The following is a 20,104-nucleotide window of genomic DNA, read 5'->3' as shown; positions in this document are numbered from 1 at the left end:
GATCTTTCTCTCCATTGTAATCTTTCTGATCTCTTGATTTTTAATCAACAAAGTAATGGCGCTGGCTCCTTTTTTTTTTAGCTTGTTCCCCTAAACTCTAGGGAACTTTCAATTCTCCACGTCCCACTATGTTGATATCTGGACTCATTGCATGGTCTCCTACGTTTACTCGTTATTTCCCAGGATCTCAAAAACTCAGTCTTCCCTTCCTTTGGAGTGACTTCCTTTACAAATTCCCTTTGGATGTGAGTTTATTAAAGGCAATGAAATTTAATAATAAACAGCTCACTCCACCTTTTGCTGTGTTTTAGCACCCAGAGATTTTCAGCGGCTATTCAACCTATATTCTTGCAAATTTAAATTTCAAATCTTGATTGTTGACCCGACTTTGTGCAGTAGGGTCTGCTATTATGTAATTGATTAATCACCTCATCGACGAGCCGTGATTGATGAATCTTTTATGCAGTTTAAGGACCAAATACAATAGCAGGGAAAGGTGATTCATTTTCATTAATGCACTCTCACATACGTAGTCATCATTGCTATTCAGTGAGGTAGTGAATCAATTACAATATGTATTGAAGAGAAATTTTCTGGGTGATGATCTCCACAAATGCTCATGATAACTTGCTGGGAATGACTTTGCTATTGTAGCTTAAATTTAAAGAAGAGCCTTATTTTAAGGACAGTAGTAACTCGTTTATAAAAGTAACACCAGTTGGAAAATCTAGCCTAGAAAGTTTTGATCTGATGAAAGGAAACCAACCAGAACCACAAAGGAACAGAGCTCGTGAGGTGATTTAAACCACAGGAGTTAAGGCAGTGCTGACACTTAACAAGAATGATAGTGCCACTCATTTACAGAAAAAGCAAGAAAGGAAGACCCTGCAAAAATGCTGAAAACCTGAAGCAAAAACTGCTGGAAGCATCAACAGGTCAGTCAGCAGCTGTGGAGAAATCAGACAAGTTAGCGTTTCTACTGGGAGCCCATCTTCATAACTGATGTCACTGCTGACCAGTTCTCATGAAGGGTCTGCGCCTGAAACTCTAACTTGCCTGTTCTCTTCACTGAAGCTGACTGACCTCCTGAGTATTCCTAGCATTTTCTGAATGTAACAGAGGAATTGGGCAGAATGCACAGTGGAAGAGAAGAGTTTCTAGAAAGTTTTTGAAGGACGTGAAGGGGCCAAGTAGTTGGGGGGCGGTGATGGTGGCGGAGTGGAGTTTAGGAAGGGAATTTCAGAGTGGTGCTGGTGGGGGATGTACTTAGTGGCTGGCAGTGGTGATGCAGAGAGAGCAAGGGCATGGTAGAGGGTACAAATAGCTGGAGGAGATTGTTGAGGTAAGTAGGACAAGGCCATAGAGTGCTTTTGAAATTGAGAGCAAGGATGTAAAATCAATACAGTATGACACAGGGAGCCATTGAAGCTTGACAAGGCTGGGAAATATGGGAGTAAAGTGCTTTGCATGGGCGAGGAAATGGGCCATGGCATTGTGTAATTCGGGAGAGCGGAAGTGAGGAGACTATTTGAGACATTGAGCCTTGGGGCGATAGAGGCTCGCACTTAGTTTGCACAAGATGAAAGTTAGGCACATTTTTACATTACACAAAATTCATCCTCACTGTGAAATTGCTAGAAACATTGAATTCTTTGGAATAAATATGAGGCAACTTCAGATTTAACAACAAAATAAGAAACATTAATTTATTTCTCTTTTGTGTTTTTAATTTAAATTATGGCCATCAGTTTGAATCTGACATTTTTAGTCATTTTTAGTGTCAGTGGTGAGCATATTGTGTGAGCTAGGCACAAGTGACGAAAATCAAATATTATCCTGCTGTTAAAAAGAAAATCTCTTTTGTTATCCATGGGTAATTGAAAGAAAACAGCATTAATGTTCACATGTACCAGGCTTTCTCAAAAAGAAAAATAGTTGGTGCTGTTCTGGAATTCTTTATTGCTCTTAACAAATACTAAAATATGAACAAGTTATTACTATTCAGCAGTTGATCACTTCTTTTGGATCTAAGGACAGATAATCGATGATGTGCATTATCTATCAGGGAAGAAAATAACATCTCAGTGTGAAAGTCCGTCCTTGTGTTGTAATCAAATGTCATTAAAATGTTTCCTGTGCTGAGGTTTGGAGGTGGCATGGTCTTACAGCACCATCTTGTGGTGCATTTGCTGCTATAGCAAATAAGAAATCAGCATTTCCCAATAATGTATAGGATGGGGCAGATTTTCCTCTCCTCCTCCGCCTGGATGAAAGTCAGGCAGAAAGTGTAATGCACTACCTGACCTGAACCTGTCCATATCAGTAGCCGAGGCTCAATAAACCCCGACAAAGCCTTGGGCCTGAAAACAGGTTAGAAATTCATCCACTTCAGCCCAGAGGGATTTGTCGGTCAGTCTTAAAGCAAAAAGGTGACATTTTATTTTTGGTCTTCATGGCCTTGGTGTCTGCCATACTCACAGTCTGCACTCTTCTTTCTGGTTGCTTGTGGGATGTGGACGTTGCTGGCAAGGCCAGCATTTATTACCCATCCCTAATTTGCCTTGAGAAGATGGTGGTGAGCTGCCAAATTGAACCGCTGCCTTCCATCTGGTGTAGATACACCCACAGTGCTGTTAAGGGAGTTCCAGAATTTTGACCCAGCGACAGTGAAGGAACGGCGATATAGTTCCAAGTCAGGATGGTGTGTGACTTGGAGGGGAACTTGCAGGTGGTGGTGTTCCCATGCATTTGCTGTCCTTGTCCTTCTAGGTGGTAGAGGCCACAGGTTTGGAAGGCCAAAGGAGACTTGGTGAGTTGCTGCAGTGCGCCTTGTAGATGGTACACACTGCTGCCACTGTACGTCAGTGGTGGAGGGAGTGAATGTTGAAGGTGGTGAATGGGGTGCCAATCAAGTGGGCTGCTTTGTCTTGGATGGTTTTGAGCTTCCAGAGTGTTGTTGGAGCCACAGTCATCCAAGCAAGTGGAGAGTATTCCATCACACTCCTGACTTGTGCCTTGTAGGTGGTGGACAAGTTTTGGGAAGTCAGGAGGTGGGTTACTCGCCGCAGAATTCCAAGTCTCTGACCTGCTCTTGCAGCCACAGTATTTATGTGGCTGGTCCAGTCCAGTTTCTGGTCAATGGTAACACCCAGGATGTTGATAATGTGGGATTCAGCAATGGTAATGTCCTTGAATGTCAAGGGGAGATGGTTAGATTCTCTCTTGTTGGAGATGGTCATTGCCTGACACTTGTGTGGTGCGAATGTTACTTGCACTATCAGCCCAAGCCTGGGTGTTGTCCAGATCTTGCTACATATGGACACGGGCTGCTTCAGTATCTGAGGAGTCATGAATGGTGGTGAACATTGTGCAATCATCAGCGAACATCCCCACTTCTAACCTTATGGAGGGAAAATCATTGATGAAGCAGCTGAAGATGGTTGGGCTTAGGACACTACCCTGAGGAACTCCTGCAGCAATGTCCTGGGGCTGCAATGATTGACCTCCAAAAACCACAACCATCTTCCTTTGTTCTAGATATGACTCCAATTGGTGGAGAGTTTTACCCCAACCCATTGACTTCAATTTGGCTAGGATGTCCTGATGCCATACTCGATCTAATGCTGCTTTGATGTCAACGACAGTAATTCTCACCTCACCTCTTGATTTCAGCTCTTTTGTCCATGTTTGAACCAATACTGTAATGAGGTCAGGAGCCGAGTGGCCCTGGCGGAACCCAAACTGAGCATTAGTGAGCAGGTTATTGCTGTGTAAGTGCAGCTTTATAGCACTGTCAATGACACCTTCCATCACTTTGCTGATGATCACGAGTAGACTGAGGGGGCGATAATTGGCTGAATTGGATTGGTCCTGCGTTTTGTGGACAGGACATACCTGGGCAATTTTCCACATTGTCGGGTATATGCCAGTTTTGTAGCTGACTGGAACAGCTTGGCTAGGACTGTGCCTAGTTCTGCAGTACAAGTCTTCAGTGCTACTGCTAGGATGTTGTCAGGATCCATAGCCTTTGCAGTATCCAGTGCCTTCAACCATTTCTTGATATCACGTGGAGTGAATTGGATTGTCTGAAGACTGGCATCTGTGATGCTGGGGCCAGTCTTCAGCCAATTCGATTCACTCTGCGTAATATCAAGGAACAGCTGAAGGCACTGGATACTGCAAAGGCTATGGGAGCTGACACCATCCCCGCAATAGTACTTAAGACTTGTGCTTCAGAACTAGCTGCGCTCCTAGCCATGGTGTTCCAGAACAGCTACAACACTGGCACCTACCCGACAACGTAGCAAGTTGCCCAGGGATATCCTGTGCACAAAAAGCAGGACAAATCTAACCCGGCCAATTACAGCCCTATTAGTCTACTCTTGATCATCAGCAACATGATGGAAAGGGTCATTGACAATGTTGTCAAGCAGCACTTGCTCAGCAATAACCTTCTCACTGACGCTCAGTTTGGGTTCCACCAGGGCCACTCGGCTCCTGACCTCATTACACTCTTGGTTCAAACATGGACAAAAGAGCTGAACTCCAGAGGTGAGGTGGGAGTTACTACCCTTGACATCAAGGCAGCATTTGACCGAGTATGGCATCAAGGAGGCCTAGCAAAACTGGAGTCAATGGGAATCAGGGCGAATACTCTACACTGATTGCAGTCACATCTAGCACAAAGGAAGATGGTTGTGGCTGTTGGAGGTCAATCATCTCAGTCGCAGGACATCACTGCAGGAGCTCCTCAGGGCAGTGTCCTAGGCACAACCATCTTCAGCTGCTTCATTAATGACCTTCCCTCCATCATAAGGTCAGAAGTGAGGATGTTTGCTGATGATTACACAATGTTCAGCACCGTTCGCAACTCCTCAGATACTGAAGCCGCCCATGTCCATATGCAGCAAGACCTGGACAACATCCAGGCTTGGGCTGATAAGTGGCAAGTAACATTCGTGCCACACAAGTGCCAGGCAATGACCACCTCAAATAAGAGAAAATCTAACCATCTCCCCTTGACATTCAATGGCATTACCATCGCTGAATCCCACACTATCAACATCCTGGGGGTCACCATTGACCAGAAACCAAATTGGACTAGCCTCATAAATGCTGTGGCTACAAGAGCAGGTCAGAGGCTGGGAATTCTGCGGAGAGTAACCCTCCTTCTGTCTCCCCAATGCTTGTCCACTATCTACAAGGCACAAGTCAGGAGTGTGATGGAATGCTCTCCACTTGCCTGGATGGGTGCAGCTCCAACAACACTCGAGAAGCTCGACACCATCCAGGACAAAGCAGCCCATTTGTTTGGCACCCCATCCACCACCTTCATTCACTCCCTCTACCACCGATATACAGTGGCAGCAGTGTGTACCATCTAGAAGATGCACTGCAGCAACTCACCAGGACTCCTTCGACAGCACCTTCGAAACTAGTGACTTCTACCACCTAGAAGGACAAGAGCAGCAGATGCATGGGAACACCACCACCTGCAAGTTCCCCTCCAAGCCACACACTATCCTGACTTGGAACTGTATCACCGTTCCTTCACTGTCACTGGGTCAAAATCCTGGAACTCCCTTCCCAACAGCACCATTGGAGTACCTACATCCCAAAGACTGCAGCGGTTCAGGACGGCAGCTCACCACCTTCCCAAGGGCAGTTAGGGTTGGGCAATAAATGCTGGCCTAGCCAGCGATGCCCACATCCCACAAATGAATATAAAAAAAAATTTGGCCCTTTGTGTCCATGCTGGCTCTGTAGAAGAGCTGCTCAGCTAGTTCCACTCCTCTGCCTTTTCCCCGTAGCCCTGCAAACTTTTCTCTTTGGATAATTATCCAATTCCCTTTTGAAAGCGACGATTGAACCTGCCTCCACCACATTCTCAGGCAGTGCATTCCAGATCCTAACCACTCGCTGCATAAAGATGTCAATTGGCACAATTATCAATGTTTTTGGGTTAATTAACATTGGTAGTTTATATTGGATATTGATTGCTACTGTAAGACAAATTGTGCATGCGCATTTCATTCGTTTAAAGCACCTGAGGTATTGAGACAGAAATAAATCAGTGCTCCCTAAAAACATGCAAGCGCATTTTGAAGGAGCCTTCCTTGCTGTTGCAAAGGAAGAATCGAAGGGCCAGGTGCACCATTTTATAATTGGTGCCAGCTCCTGGGAAGGGTGATCCTCTCTCACCTGCTGCCTGAGGCTATCTCACTAATGGTGTGTGGTGCTGTTACAACAGGATCAATTCACTGTTGTGGCTGTAATTGCAACACAAACCCAGATCTTTTGAAGTTATTCTAAAAAGAGTTTGTTTTATTTAAAAAACGAATTATAGCAGCAAATTCATTTTCTAAAAAAAGAATGAGACCCTGGATAGCATGTGAGTTGGTACACAAGCTGATTTAATGTAAGGAATGCTATAAGCAAGCATGTTCCTTTTAAATTCATATTCTGATCTGTAATAAAATGACTTCTGCTGGAATCTAAAGACTTTGGTTTCATTAATTGACTGCTTTCACTGTATAATGCAGTGTAAGTTTGTTTTATTCTCCTTCCCTCCTTTTCCTGAAGACGCTGATATTTGGTCTGAGTAAGTTCTCATGTAGACTACTCCCATCGGGGGTGCATCTCAGCTAGAACTGACCCTAGTCTCATCAGGCTCCCTCTCATGGTCTAGTACTCATGGGGATCAGCAGTGGGAACCCTGGTGTATTTCTGGACGACTCCTCTCTGGCCCAGAGGTACTGGGAACTGTTGTAACACCATGATTGATCTTTGTCTAAGATCAGCTCACCCATCTCTGGCTGGCAATTTAAGCCATGAGTTGCTGTTCTTGTACCTCAGTTACCCAAAGACCTATTTAGGGGTGTACTGTGAATAATTTATCCTGGATTCGTTCATTCACTATCAGCGTGCAAAACATTTCGGCGGTTGATTGCAGTCTAAGTGATGTGCAAGAAATATTTTCAAGCAAATAATAAAATCACTGAGTGAATTATGTTGTCAGTGTCTGCTTTAGGATGCTACTGTTTGAGTGTGCTGTTAGTCATTTGGCTAATGAGAACAAGGCTTTTAATGTTGTTCATTCTTATTTTTCTGTCAATTTTCAGGGGAAGGAAGAGTTTGAGAAAACGCAGAAGGAGTTGTTGGAGAAAGAGAATATAATAAGGCAAGGCAAAGCTCAGTTGGAGCAGCAGCAGGTGAGAGCAGAATCCACAACATGGTGGGGAGCAGGATTTGAGCGTTGATTTAGTAATGACCCATTTTGCAGGTCGTGAAGGTCTTGGAGCCGCTACAGATGTTGGGAAAAACAATGCAGACAGCCTTCTCAATTGGGCTGTGCCCTCAGCTACACCAGGAGAGGGTCAGGACCCTCACAGGTCCGATTGGAGCAGGCTAAAGCATGGAAGGTTTAATGTCCTGATGTCCTACCCATTACACACTTGGATAGGATTGTGGTATTAGGCTACATTTCCTCTAGTAATTGATTCAAGAGCTGCTTTTTCAATCACCCACCCTTGGGCTGAGGTTGATTTCAAAGAAAACTCCTGTCTTAACCAGGTTTTCTCCTAAAAGCTAAGAATAAGATCATGTGTATGTGAAGGGATGTTGTTGATGTGAGAGAGAGTCTGAGTGAACTTTTTAGCGTCATTATACTGAGATGCTATAATGATGTGACACTACTGATTGGGTATATAAAGTTATAAATTAATTACTTTTATCTTTGTGTCGGTTGATAAAAGCATTAATCAGTATAGAACACAAAACTGTCTGCATTGATCTCAGGTCTGTGCTGATCTGAATCAGGGCTAGAGTCGGTGTGGGTGCCGCGGTAGTTGTGGGTGCCGCGGTAGTTGTGGGTGCTGCGGTAGTTGTGGGTGCTAAAGTTAGCATAGTCCTCCTAGACAAAGGAGAGACAAATTGGCCATTTCTCAGTTCTGAATGGTGTGGAGTAAATTCCACTGTTTTGTCTCCTGCAGTTGAATATCTTGCTGAGACTCATTGTTTTAGAATTGTACATGAAGAGTCGGTATCTGGAAGAAATCACGAGGTGGAAACGCCTGTAATACTTTACTCCAGCTTGAGCTGGGGTTTTCCTTACCCCGCCACATGAATGTTTCAAGCTTCAGAAGGTGTAAGGGAGGATTTCCCGAACGTGTGCCTCTGGTGCAGAGCCTTGTCCATCGGGAGCTTATATCCTGAAATTGCAGCTGTGCTCCCCATGATTTTCCATTCATTAAATGATGGAAGCACAGATGTGATTTCTTAATAACTATTCCTCATGGGAGCGAGCTTTCGAACAAATTGGCCCTGTGGTGTCTGCAACACTCTGACCATCAGAGACGAGACAGCGCGGTGGTGGGCTAGCAGGTTTTGGAGTCCAGGCTGTTCCAAGAGCTTTATACTGCCTGAAGGTTCTTGATTTCATGTGATAAATGCCTCTTCAAGGTAACATTAGTCTCAGAAAGGATTGCTGACATTTATTTATCATTTTGCCTCTACAGGTTAAACAGTTTGAGCGTCTTGAACAAGAGGTTACGAGACCTATTGAGAATGACCTCTCAAACTGGACGCCGACACACCCATATGGACAGGTTAAGAGCAAGTTGAGCCCCTCGGACAAGCAGCTCCTTTCGTTTTACTCAGAACAGTGTGAGTTGAACATTACCACCTTAATCAATGCCATTGATGCCTTCTTCACATCCATTAATACCAACCAACCTCCTAAAATCTTCGTGGCTCACAGCAAGTTTGTCATTCTCAGTGCGCACAAGCTGGTTTTCATCGGGGACACGCTCTCCCGCCAGGCTAAATCACAAGATGTTCGCAATAAAGTTACACACTACAGCAACCTTCTTTGTGAGATGCTTAAACATATTGTCATCACAACCAAGACAGCAGCCTTGCAATACCCATCTGGCTCTGCTGCCAAGGAGATGATGGACAGAGTCACCGAACTGTCCCACTGTACACATCAGTTCAAGATGATGCTAGGACAGTTAGCAGCAATGTAAGGATGCAGCTAAAACTACATTTTAGGACTGAAAGCATTGACAGCTGTAAATGGATTATTGTAAATATTGTCCGATGAGATACCCATAGAGGGAAAAGTGCTTTTTCTTTTGGTTAGATTGTGCTGTTTCTTATTAATCAGAAGGGTATTGAAATTCTAAACAATTTAGTAGTTCCTTTATTTCTTTTAAAAGTTCTTTTCAATGTTGTGTTCTATAATATGAAATGGAAATAATTATTTTCATTGACTTTAAATCACAGATGTATGGGTTCTATTTTAAAAATTCATTAAAAGTGAGAGGAGGATTATTGGAACATTAAAAATAAACGGAGAGAAATTTTCTACTGTGACAATTAACTCGGTCACTTTTTCATTGTCATGGGGCTGTTTTAATTGATGAAACGTCTCTGCTAATTTAAGAGTCCTAATTCTGTGTAACACATCATGAATGGCCTGGTAATGGAGGGTCAAAGGTGAGGAGCTAACAGGTACAGCAGATGGCAAACTTACCCATTTGAATTGCCTATTATGTTTAAGAAATTAAAATGTTGTAATGTTTTCTGATGGTTTCGAATCATACAGTTGGGCAGTATGCGCTCCATTGTATTTCAATATTTTCCATTTTTGCTAGCCCACTGTAGAAAATGCAAATGAATTGGTGCCTTGAAATTATTAAAAGCTTCTGCTGGTGAACAGAGCTAAAGTCATTTGCAACTTGTATTCACAATGGATCTCATGGTGTGGGGAAGCAAAAAAAAACTGACTTTGTGATATTTTAGTGACCTATTTAAGTTTCTGTGATTTTTTTTTTAATTGAAGGTGTATAAAAAAAAATTGTGTTTAACATTTGCTATAATTATATTTGCAAAAATAATATGTTGAACAGACCAAGTCGGGTTTCAGCTGAAACAATGACTGGAAAAGTACAAGAACTTAATTTGAACCTTTTAACCAAAGACTGCCGAAGGGCATCAGTCTCAACCAGTGCTGCTGGAGCTGTAAAATAACATCAATTTGCTTCAGAGCTGACAGCTTTTGATCAGTCAATGACTGGAGTCCATAATCTATTACATATAATAGTTAGTATCCCCTTTACATTGCAGAAGAATTGCTGACAATTGCAGCCATTTGGGTGCACCCTTCTTAAATGAGGTTTGTTGGATCATTCATTAAACTTTAGTTATCCAATCTGCATGTGGTAACACCTTGCACACTCCAGATTATTTTATATATAGAAAATTTTATGTACGTTTGAAATTTAAATGGCTGATATTTGATGTGATTGGAGGGTTATAACCCTGTAAGAAATGTATCTTTGTATATGTCTGCACATTATATGAATATAAGCAACTGTGTTTGACAAATCCTGGTCAAAGACTCTTAATCTTGCTTTTGTGAAAAATAGAATTCTGTAGCCAGTTTCTTCTCTATGGATAATCAGGCGCCATGATCGTGACTATGCGTGTTGTGTACTGACCTGTAAAAGATCATGTGGACGGAAGAGTACAATATAAGATTCTAAAACTTCTGAGCACAACAGCTCCTCCGCAATAACTAACCATTGTAAAATGTTTCCGATGCGTGGGGTCTGACTATACTGCCCAGTGGTGCCAATTTTGCCACAGCGCTGCTTGAGTAAGTTAATCAGTTAGAAATGATCACCCATAAGTGTATATGTTAAAAGTAATCCAAATTATGAGTTAAGAATTGCAATGTAAAAGGGGTTAAAGTGATCCTTGTATTAATATTCATCATTGGAGCTTTTACAGTCATGCTTAGAAATCCCCCTGCCCCTCCCCTCCCCTCCCCGATAGTCTCAAAACTATTTTGTATTTTATCCTTTTATTTTGTTTCTGGTCTTAACATTATGGTGAAAGACTACTGTAAATGTGACGTATTCTTTACAATGCATACTGGTTCATATCTATAAGAATTTTTATTTCTCTTGCACGGTGGTTGGTTTAGGGTGGCTGTTGACTTTTGTATTATATTCAACTGGATTTATTTTTAATTATTAAACAGGCTTAAGAACCATGAAAATGAGTTGCGTGTTTGTGGCTGCAACAGTCAAAACTGTCCTAAAGAACCAAATTTTATTTCTAGCCTTTTGGGATTGCCATTGGATTTGGGATCCATCTGAATTTTAAGTCTATGCCATTTTTTTTTGTTTTTTTGAGGCGAATCGGGTTCCATTCTCTAGTGCCAAAGTTGAGAAGATCCGACGTCCAGTAATTTCAGCTGCCAGACCCAAAGCTCTGAATGTTTCCTGAAACAAGTGAGCTTGGTGGGGGGAGGAATACCAAGCCTCTGACCTGCTCTAGTAGTCGTGGCATTTATGAGGCTGGTCCAGTTCAGTTTCTGGTCAATGGTGACCTCCAGGATGTTGATGGTGGGAGAATCGGGGGATGATGATGCCTTTCAATGTCAAGGGGAGGTGGTTATACTCTCTTGTTATATGCTTCCAATGCAATGAATTACTTCAAAGTGCTGTGACTATTATGTAGGCGTAGATGGTACTCAGAGAGTGACCTGCTTTGCAGATAAGCCGCTGTATAATTGAGTTGTGGCTAGAGGTCAGATGAAGGTGAATCTTAGTGAAATCTAATCTAACAGTAAACGTCCAGTGTTGCAAATTAAATTACTGTAAGGTGAAATGGGATGTTAGATTAAATATTTGATTTTTATTCGTGAGCCTTTAATTTACTTTCAGATTTACCATACTGGATTTTAAATTCCTTTCCTATACAAACGAAAACAATATGTGTGATAACTTACCAATATGGAGCAAAAAATAAAAACACGGGAATCACCAATGGTACCTGATAATACAAGTTTATTGTTTAAAAATAGTTTACTAATGGTCCACATCCTCTTCTTGACAGGAGGGTGAGAACCAAGAGGCACAGGAGAGTGGCTCAGGTTGATTTCTCTCCCTCTTTGTGAGGAAACACCTGGCCTTGGATATTATCCTGTGGGATATTGAGTACAAATGCCCATCCTGTCTGTCTGAAATTCCTCTCCCTGCTATTTTAGCAGAAGCCTTAATCCACCTATTTAAAACAAGTTGGCACTAAAATAGCAGGAAGAGGATGTTGAAACCAATGCATTAATCTTTATGCGCTAATAACCCATTGTATACTTTCAGGGCTCTGCTCTTCGAAGATCTTCCATATATTTCTTAGTACAGGCACTGGAGCAGAATGTATTCTGCCAAAGAATGCCAGGATGTGGGCTAACACTCTACCCTCACCCCTTCCCCTCCCTCCCAGAACCGTGACAGGGTTCCCCTTGTCCTCACTTTTCATCCCACCAGCCTCCATATCCAAAGGATCATCCTCCGTCATTTTCGCCACCTCCAGCGTGATGCCACTACCAGTCGCATCTTCCCCTCCCTTCCCCTGTCAGCATTCCGAAGGGATCGTTCCCTCCGCGACACCCTGGTCCACTCCTCCATTACCCCCACCACCTCGTCCCCGTCCCAGGGCACCTTCCCCTGCAATCGCAGGAGGTGTAATACCTGCCCATTTACCTCCTCTCTCCTCACTGTCCCAGGTCCCAAACACTCCTTTCAGGTGAAGCAGCGATTTACTTGTACTTCTTTCAATGTAGTATACTGTATTCGCTGTTCACAGTGTGGTCTCCTCTACACTGGGGAGACCAAGCGCAGACTGGGTGACCGCTTTGCGGAACATCTCCGCTCAGTCCGCAAGCAGGACCCTGAGCTTCCGGTTGCTTGCCATTTCAACACTCCCCCCTGCTCTCATGCTCACATCTCTGTCCTGGGATTACTGCAGTGTTCCAGTGAACATCAACGCAAGCTCGAGGAACAGCATCTCATCTACCGATTAGGCACACTACAGCCTGCCGGACTGAACATTGAGTTCAATAATTTCAGAGCATGACAGCCCCCCATTTTACTTTCATTTTTAGTTTTTTTTCTTCCTTTTTTTTACATTCCTTTTTACATTTTTTACAATCTTTTTTTGCATTTATTTCATTTCATCTTAGTTTGTTCAGTTTGCTTACCCACTTTTTTTCAGGTTGTTTCTCTTCAGGTTTGCACTTGCTGCTGTTCAATATTCAGTGTATTCACACCTAATCTGTACTAATGCTTTGTCTTTCAACACACCATTAACATATTGTTTGCCTTTTCTCCGTGACCTTTTGGTCAGCTATGTGGCCTGGTCCAATCTGCACCTTCTCCTTTGTTATCTCTTGCCCCACCCCCACCTCACTTGTTTATAATCTGTGACTTTTCTAATATTTGTCAGTTCCGAAGAAGGGTCACTGACCCGAAACGTTAACTCTGCTTCTCTTTCCACAGATGCTGCCAGACCTGCTGAGTGATTCCAGCATTTCTTGTTTTTGTGTGGGCTAACACTCATGATTTCCCCCACAGAGTGAACAAGGGGCTCCCACAAATAAAGTGTAACTGGGGGTAATACAGACTGCGTTAGTGTGAAACGAATGATCGTGAGTTGGCATTGACACCGGTGGAATTAGAAATCGGGAGAGATGTAAAATTGGGCCGCTGACTTGCTGTCACGCACTTCACACTATCGTACCAAGTCAAGATGACCCTCACCCTAGACATTCTAACCCCTCACATCCCACTGCTGGACAGTCACAGCATTGCTTTGCCAGAGCCCTGTGAACAGCTTGAGCTGCTTGCTGGACTGGACTGTGCTAGAGAAAGCATTGAAAGAAGAGAAAGGAAAATATAGAGCACATTGTTCAAGAGTGGACTCCACTGCCAAGGTATATTGGAAAACCAGAGGAGTGGACATCCCAATATGCACTGATTGTGCAGTAGGCCCTAACAGCAGAGGTGGGGAGGGAGGGGCCCACAAAACATGTCCCCAAATCTTCAAAACAAAAAACAATCTGTCAACCTGTACCAACCTGCAGGCAATGGAGTTCAAAGAGAGAGCTGGAGCCGAGAAACTGTAATAAATGATAACAAGTGAACTAATTAAGGAAACACATTTAAACACTATGTGCAACATATTTTGGAATAGTAATTTAATGTGATTTTCAAAATTGATATTTTTACTTTCATTTTATTTAATGAACAGCATCCTATGCAGTAAAGTATTAATGATCTATATAATATACAATAAAATATAAATAATACTTATAATAATCTGTTATTAATGTTATATGTAATAAAATGTTAATGAGTAATAATTTAACATTTTGTACCATGTAGTTACTGAGTGCCTGAATTATATTCTCTACCCTGTAGATGGCAGCAGACAATACAAACGCTTTATTGTTCTACTCAGCAGTGGTATGTTGAATGGAAATTTGTGACTTGTGCTTTAACTCATCTGCAAGCTGTTCTTCACACCTTGTCTTTGCCGCTAGTGTAAGCAGGGGTCGGCAACATGTCTGTACAAGGACACCAGTGTCTGTGGTAAAAATTTTGAGGTCCATGACTGGTAATTTAAGGAATGAGAAATTTCCCTTTGGCTTCTTCTTCCAGACCAGTCCGACTTATATAAAAAAAAATCACACCCGTCTGTTTCAGTTTCACAGCTGACAGGACTTAGAAGCAGGAATAGCAGCTGGGGTTTTCCAGTGGGTTCCGATTTTTTTTAAAAGCCTGCCGAAAACCACAGACTTGTCCTGAGTTTGGAAGATGCTGTTCCTGCTCCTGTCAGCTATGAAACTGATGGCTGTGAATTTAAAAAAAAAACTGACCAATCACAAAGCAGTTCTGGGGAGAGTTCCCGCTCTCTGCAACTGTCAGAGAGAGAAGGGGGAGAAGGGAAGAGAGAGGGGTGAGACCGGGATTGAGAGAGGCAGAGAGAGTGGGAGATGGCGGGGAAAGGGAGAGAGACAGAGGGAGGGGGGAGAGAGGGAGCGAGAGAGAGGTGGGGGAGAGGGGGGCAGAGGGAGAGAGGGGGACAGAGGGGGAGAGGAGGGCAGAGAGAGAGAGGGGAGGGGGGAGAGAGAGAGGGGTGGAACAGAGACAGAGAAAGACAGAAAGAGGGGTGGGTCAGGGAGAGAGAGAGGCAGAGAGAGCGGGACGGACAGAAAGAGAGGGAGAGAGAGAGTGGTGGGACAGGGAGAGGGAGAGTGGGGAAGGGAGGGAAGTGAAAAAGGGAGAGGGATGAAAATGGGGAGAAGAGGGTGGAGAGAGATGGACACAGAGGGGAAAGAGATGGACACAGGGGAGAGAGAGAGGGGTGAGAGATGGACACAGAGGGGATAAGGATTGACAGAGGGAGAGAGAGTGAGAGGGGAGAGAAAGAGATCAAGATCACTCCGGACAGCTGGACATCAATCCGGATTCTCCGCATCACTACTTCAAGTGTGTGGGCAGACATTGACTATTTGTGCAAGCAAAAACAATGCCAGGTATCTCACTAAATAGGGAGAAATGCATTTTAAATCGGACTGTGTCTTGATGGGCATTAGGTTGGCTATACACTTTATATAAAAATTAATTGCTGCCATGTTCGTGGCTGAGTCAATAATTTTGTCAAATTTCTGTGGTGCAACATGTTGGTGCCTATCCCTGAGCATAAGTTCAAATAGTATTAGCATTTTTTCCAAGGATTCTTTTCAAATAGATACAATGCAGCATACTTTACAGTTTCCCTCTTCTTGTTTCTACTTCTTCTCTTGTCATCCCATTTCTTTTGTGTGATATGTCCAGCCTGCAGATCTATCATATTTGATTCTCACTCAGTTAGTGCCTCACAATACAATTACATGGGTTTTAACTGGCAAACAAAAGATGCTGCTAACGACTAGATTTCCTTATGATGGGAAGGGTGAGTCCAGGTCTGGATGCATCAGCAGTATCAAACTGTGTTTGATGATTGAGAAACAAGGAGGCATTCAAACATTACAGGAAGTGTGTGGAATAACCATGTGACTGCTTCCAAGGATCAGAGGTCTGATATTCTTGAATGCCACACTTGACACCTCATCAAGGAAATAAAGTAAACAACACAGAAGAGGCTGATTTACGATATTACTGTCAACAGAGCCTTGACAGTAGGAGGAGGGGGAGGGGCAAGTTCAAACTGGTGAAAGCCATATTTCATACTTACGGCAGGGAATTCTTCACACAACATAGGATAGTTGGGACAACGGTCCTGGAATCAACTAAGCAACAACTGTATGCTGCAGTGAATGAAAGATGAGCTGAGATGGTTGCAACGTTTTTGCTACCTCAATAATTATAAGCTACAATTTATTTATTTTACATTACCCATTTTACCTGTGCAGTAGGAGTCTGTTTCATAGTCCGGGGAGTGGGGGCAGGGTAACTATATCAAATGTCCCAGTGCAGCCACTGCCATTCAGGTGGCTCCAGATATGGGCTGTTAGCAGGTAAAACTGACAGCAACTTCTGGCGTCAGTGATACCCTGTTCCTCCATGGGCTGCCGTTGTTGAGGCCTTCGCTAATGGAATCTGCACAACGATTGCTGGCCTGGCATGAACATGGGCTAATTATCCACTGTTCTTTCTCTCAAGATGAATGGAAAGGTTAGAGATTGTAGAATTAAGAGTAACTGAATTTTCATGGCGTAATAAGTGACATATACTGCTGAACAACCTCTCTGGCCCTGAAAATGTAATTTTTACAAGTGTGTAGTCTCATCCACTCTGAAGAAAATCATGTTGCAGATTTTAAAATGTTTTTAAATGCTTTTCTGTTTCTCCATTTAATGATTGTTCCTTAATCCCATGTGTCTATCCCAATCTTTGTTTTGCTTCCTGTACAATCATTTAAAGATAATTTATATTTCCTGTTCTTTGACTTCCTGCTTTGTGGTCATCTTGTCTTGGTGAGGATTCTTCAATCTGATTGGTTGAGAAGGCTCTGTGCTTCTTGCCTTGTATACAAACACCACCGATACTGTGTTGAGGATACTGAATTCAAACAGGTGCCAGATGAGTGAAAGTCTCCACTGACAAACCCACTAAAAGTCTGTGGGCGACTGTATGCAAGGTGAATGGCAGAAACTGTTCCTTCACTGCTCAGAGAAAAATCTAGGCTATTGTCATAGGCAGACTGAGTAGCGTGCTCATTGTCCTTTCACTGCTGGGACCTTGTTTTAATTTCAATTCCTGCTAATGGAGTGAAGGTCTTTTCTTATTGTAGTCTTCTAAATCTCTAAATAAAATGAATTTGAGCAGATACAAACTCGGGTGTATTTTATCCTGGTGGCAGGGTTCTCAATATCCTGAAAAAGCGACGCTAAGATCCCCGAGTCACCTCTTCTGTGGAAGGCCAGCCGCATCTAGTGCAATCAGGCACTTAAGTGGAGAGTGGCGGGCCTTCCACAGGCCCAAGGACCCCGTTGCCGGACGTCCTGCCCTTGCAGAGCTGCCGGCTAATCAGAGGCCAGTGACTGCTGCAGGAGGAGCACCTGCTGGAGGTTGAGGAGCATTGCTGGAACGAGGCCTCAGGTAGGTTAGAGCGAGATGAGTCTCACGGGGTGGGCTTCGCAGGGGAGGAAGGTTGGCAGTAAGGGCAGGGAGGTAGCTCTCAATGGGCCCACCCTTTCCAACGCTGGGTCCCTTGTTCAGGCACAAAGTCACTTTAAACCAGAACCCCGCAACCCGAGCCAGGAAGCAGCCTGCGTGGTTTTCCATGCTGTGCTTCCTGTGTGGTGACAGAGTCGCCTGCCACACAGCTAATTGCGGCCGCAGCAGGAAGAGGCCCTTAATTGGGGGCTATTTGCCCAGTTAAGGGCCTCAATTGGTGGCAGGGCGGACAGGCCATTCATAGGCCACAGGCCTTCCTCCCCCAGACTAAAATTTGGCAGAGGTGGGATGGTGGCATGAACGCACCCAACCCCCCCCCAACCCCTGTCACCATCCCACCCGAATTTATGCTCTCCCCACCTCCAAACCCACTGCGGGGAGAGCATAAAATTTCTCCCTCTGTCTGTAGTGGACACAACATAGCACTACTTGATCGGGCATCTCTCAGAAAGGCAACAAGAATGCCTGTCATACTGAGGTGTAAGGAGACTTAGTTCACATTTAATGCATGCTCTATCTGACCTAGGAATGCTTGATTCTGATTCTAGTCCTGCAAAAGTGGAGCTGTTTCAAACCCTAACACTGATAATCTGTGACTAATGGATTTTGACTGCTCAGTATTTTTTCGTTCAATAATTTGCTATATAAAAGGTAACAAATACACTTGTTGGTTATGGATTTGATCGGAACATTTCTTCCCTTCTGTTAAATTGCCTTTTGCATGTGGGTTCATATTTAACTAATTAAGAAAGAAAGACCTTTCATGATCACAGGATGTCCCAAAGTGTTTTACCCTCAATGAAGTATTTTTGAAGAGTATTCACTGCTGTAATGTAGGAAACACGGCAGCCAACTTTCCCACAGCAAACTCCTTTAAATGTCAATGTCTTTTGATGTTGATTGAGTAATAAATATGGCCCAGGACACTGGGGATAACTCCCCTGCTCTACTGCAAAATAGTGCCATGGGATCTTTTATGTCTACCTGTGAGGACAGATGGGGCCTCAGTTTAACGTCTCATCCGAAAGACAATACTACAGACAATGCAGCATTCCCTCAGTAATGCACTGGGTTATATGCTCGGGTTTCTGGTGTGGGATAAGAATCCACAACTTTTGACTGAGAGTGTTACCAGTGGGCAAAAACTGACACCATGGACACGACAAAGCAAGTGTATGATAACATGCACTGAATGGTGATATCAGATTAGGTGTAACATTACAGTGCTGGGCAAGTACAGTAAGGGGAATAAGAAAAGTGATAGGCAGAGAAATCAAGGGCCAGAATCAAACAGGGCCACAGTGAAAAATAGTGGGAAGGGGACAAGTAATGTTAAACAGCCAAGCCTTAAGGAGTTGTGCCTCAACGCGCGTAGCATTCGCAATAAAGTGGATGAATTAATCATGCAAATAGATGTAAACAGGTATGATATAGTTGGGATCACGGAGATATGGCTGCAAGGTGACCAGAGATGGGAAATGAACATCCAGAGGTGTTCAGTATTTAGGAAGGACAGACAAAAAGTAAAAGATGGTGGAGTTGCATTGCTGGAAATGAACGCAATAGTGAGGAAAGATATTAGCTCTGATGATGTGGAATCTGTATGGATAGAGCTGAGAAACAGTAAGGGGCAAAAAACGTTAGTGGGGGTCGTATATAGACCCCTAAACTGTAGTGGTGATGTTGGGAATGGCATTAAACAGGAAATTAGAAACACATGCGATAAAGGGACATCTGTCATTATGGGTGCTTTTAATCTGCATATAGATTGGGCAAATCAAATTAGTCACAATACTGTAGAGGAGGAATTCATGGAGTGTATACGGGATGGTTTTTTGGACCAATACGTTGAGGAACCAACTAGAGAACAGGCCATCCTAGACTGGGTATTGTGTAATGAGAGAGGAATAATTGAACAATCTAGTGGTGCAAGACCCCTTGGGGATGACCTACCATAATATGATAGAATTCTTCATCCAGATGGAGAGTGTCATAGTTGATTATGAGACTACGGCTCTGAATCTTAATAAAGGAAACTACAAAGGTATGAGGCGCGAGTTGGCTATGATGGATGGGGAAACATTACTTAAAGGGATGACAGTGGATAGGCAATGGCAAACATTCAAAGAGCGCATGGATGAACTGCATCAATTGTTTATCCCTGTCTGGCGCAAAAGTAAAACAGGAAAGGTAGCCAAACCATGGCTTACAAGGGAAATTAGAGATAGCATTAGATCCAAGGAAGAGGCATATAAATTTGCCAGAAAAAACAACAGACCTGAGGATTGGGAGCTGTTTAGAATTCAGCAAACGAGGACCAATGGATTGGTTAAGAAGGGGAAAATAGAGTCCGAGAGCAAGCTTGCGAGGAACATAAAAACTGACTGTAAAAGTTTCTATAGGTATGTGAAGAGAAAAAGATTGGTGAAGACAAATGTAGGTCCTTTACAGTCAGAAACAGGGGAATTTATTATGGGAATAAAGAAATGGCTGACCAACTACTTGCATACTTTGGTTCTGTCTTCACAAAGGAGGACACAAATATCATACCAGAAATGTTGGGGAACACA

General features: G+C 43.3%; 1 protein-coding gene across 4 annotated transcripts in view; it reads left to right on the top strand.

The window, feature by feature from the left end:
• bcar1 (BCAR1 scaffold protein, Cas family member) overlaps positions 1-11,065 on the top strand; it is a 269,881-nt gene extending 258,816 nt beyond the window's left edge. For all 4 annotated transcript variants that reach the window (XM_068049503.1, XM_068049502.1, XM_068049501.1 and 1 more), the window contains 2 exons: positions 7,122-7,211; positions 8,517-11,065. In XM_068049503.1, coding sequence (XP_067905604.1) covers positions 7,122-7,211; positions 8,517-9,026 — 600 coding nt within the window. In that variant the 3' untranslated portion in view covers positions 9,027-11,065. The remainder of the gene's footprint in view (positions 1-7,121; positions 7,212-8,516) is intronic.
• Positions 11,066-20,104: the final 9,039 nt, after the last annotated feature.

Source organism: Heterodontus francisci, chromosome 17, assembly GCF_036365525.1.
Source record: "Heterodontus francisci isolate sHetFra1 chromosome 17, sHetFra1.hap1, whole genome shotgun sequence".
NCBI classification, from domain to species: Eukaryota; Metazoa; Chordata; class Chondrichthyes; order Heterodontiformes; family Heterodontidae; genus Heterodontus; species Heterodontus francisci.
The sequence above is the reverse complement of the archived record's forward strand: the minus strand, read 5'-3'. Positions and strand labels throughout refer to the sequence as shown.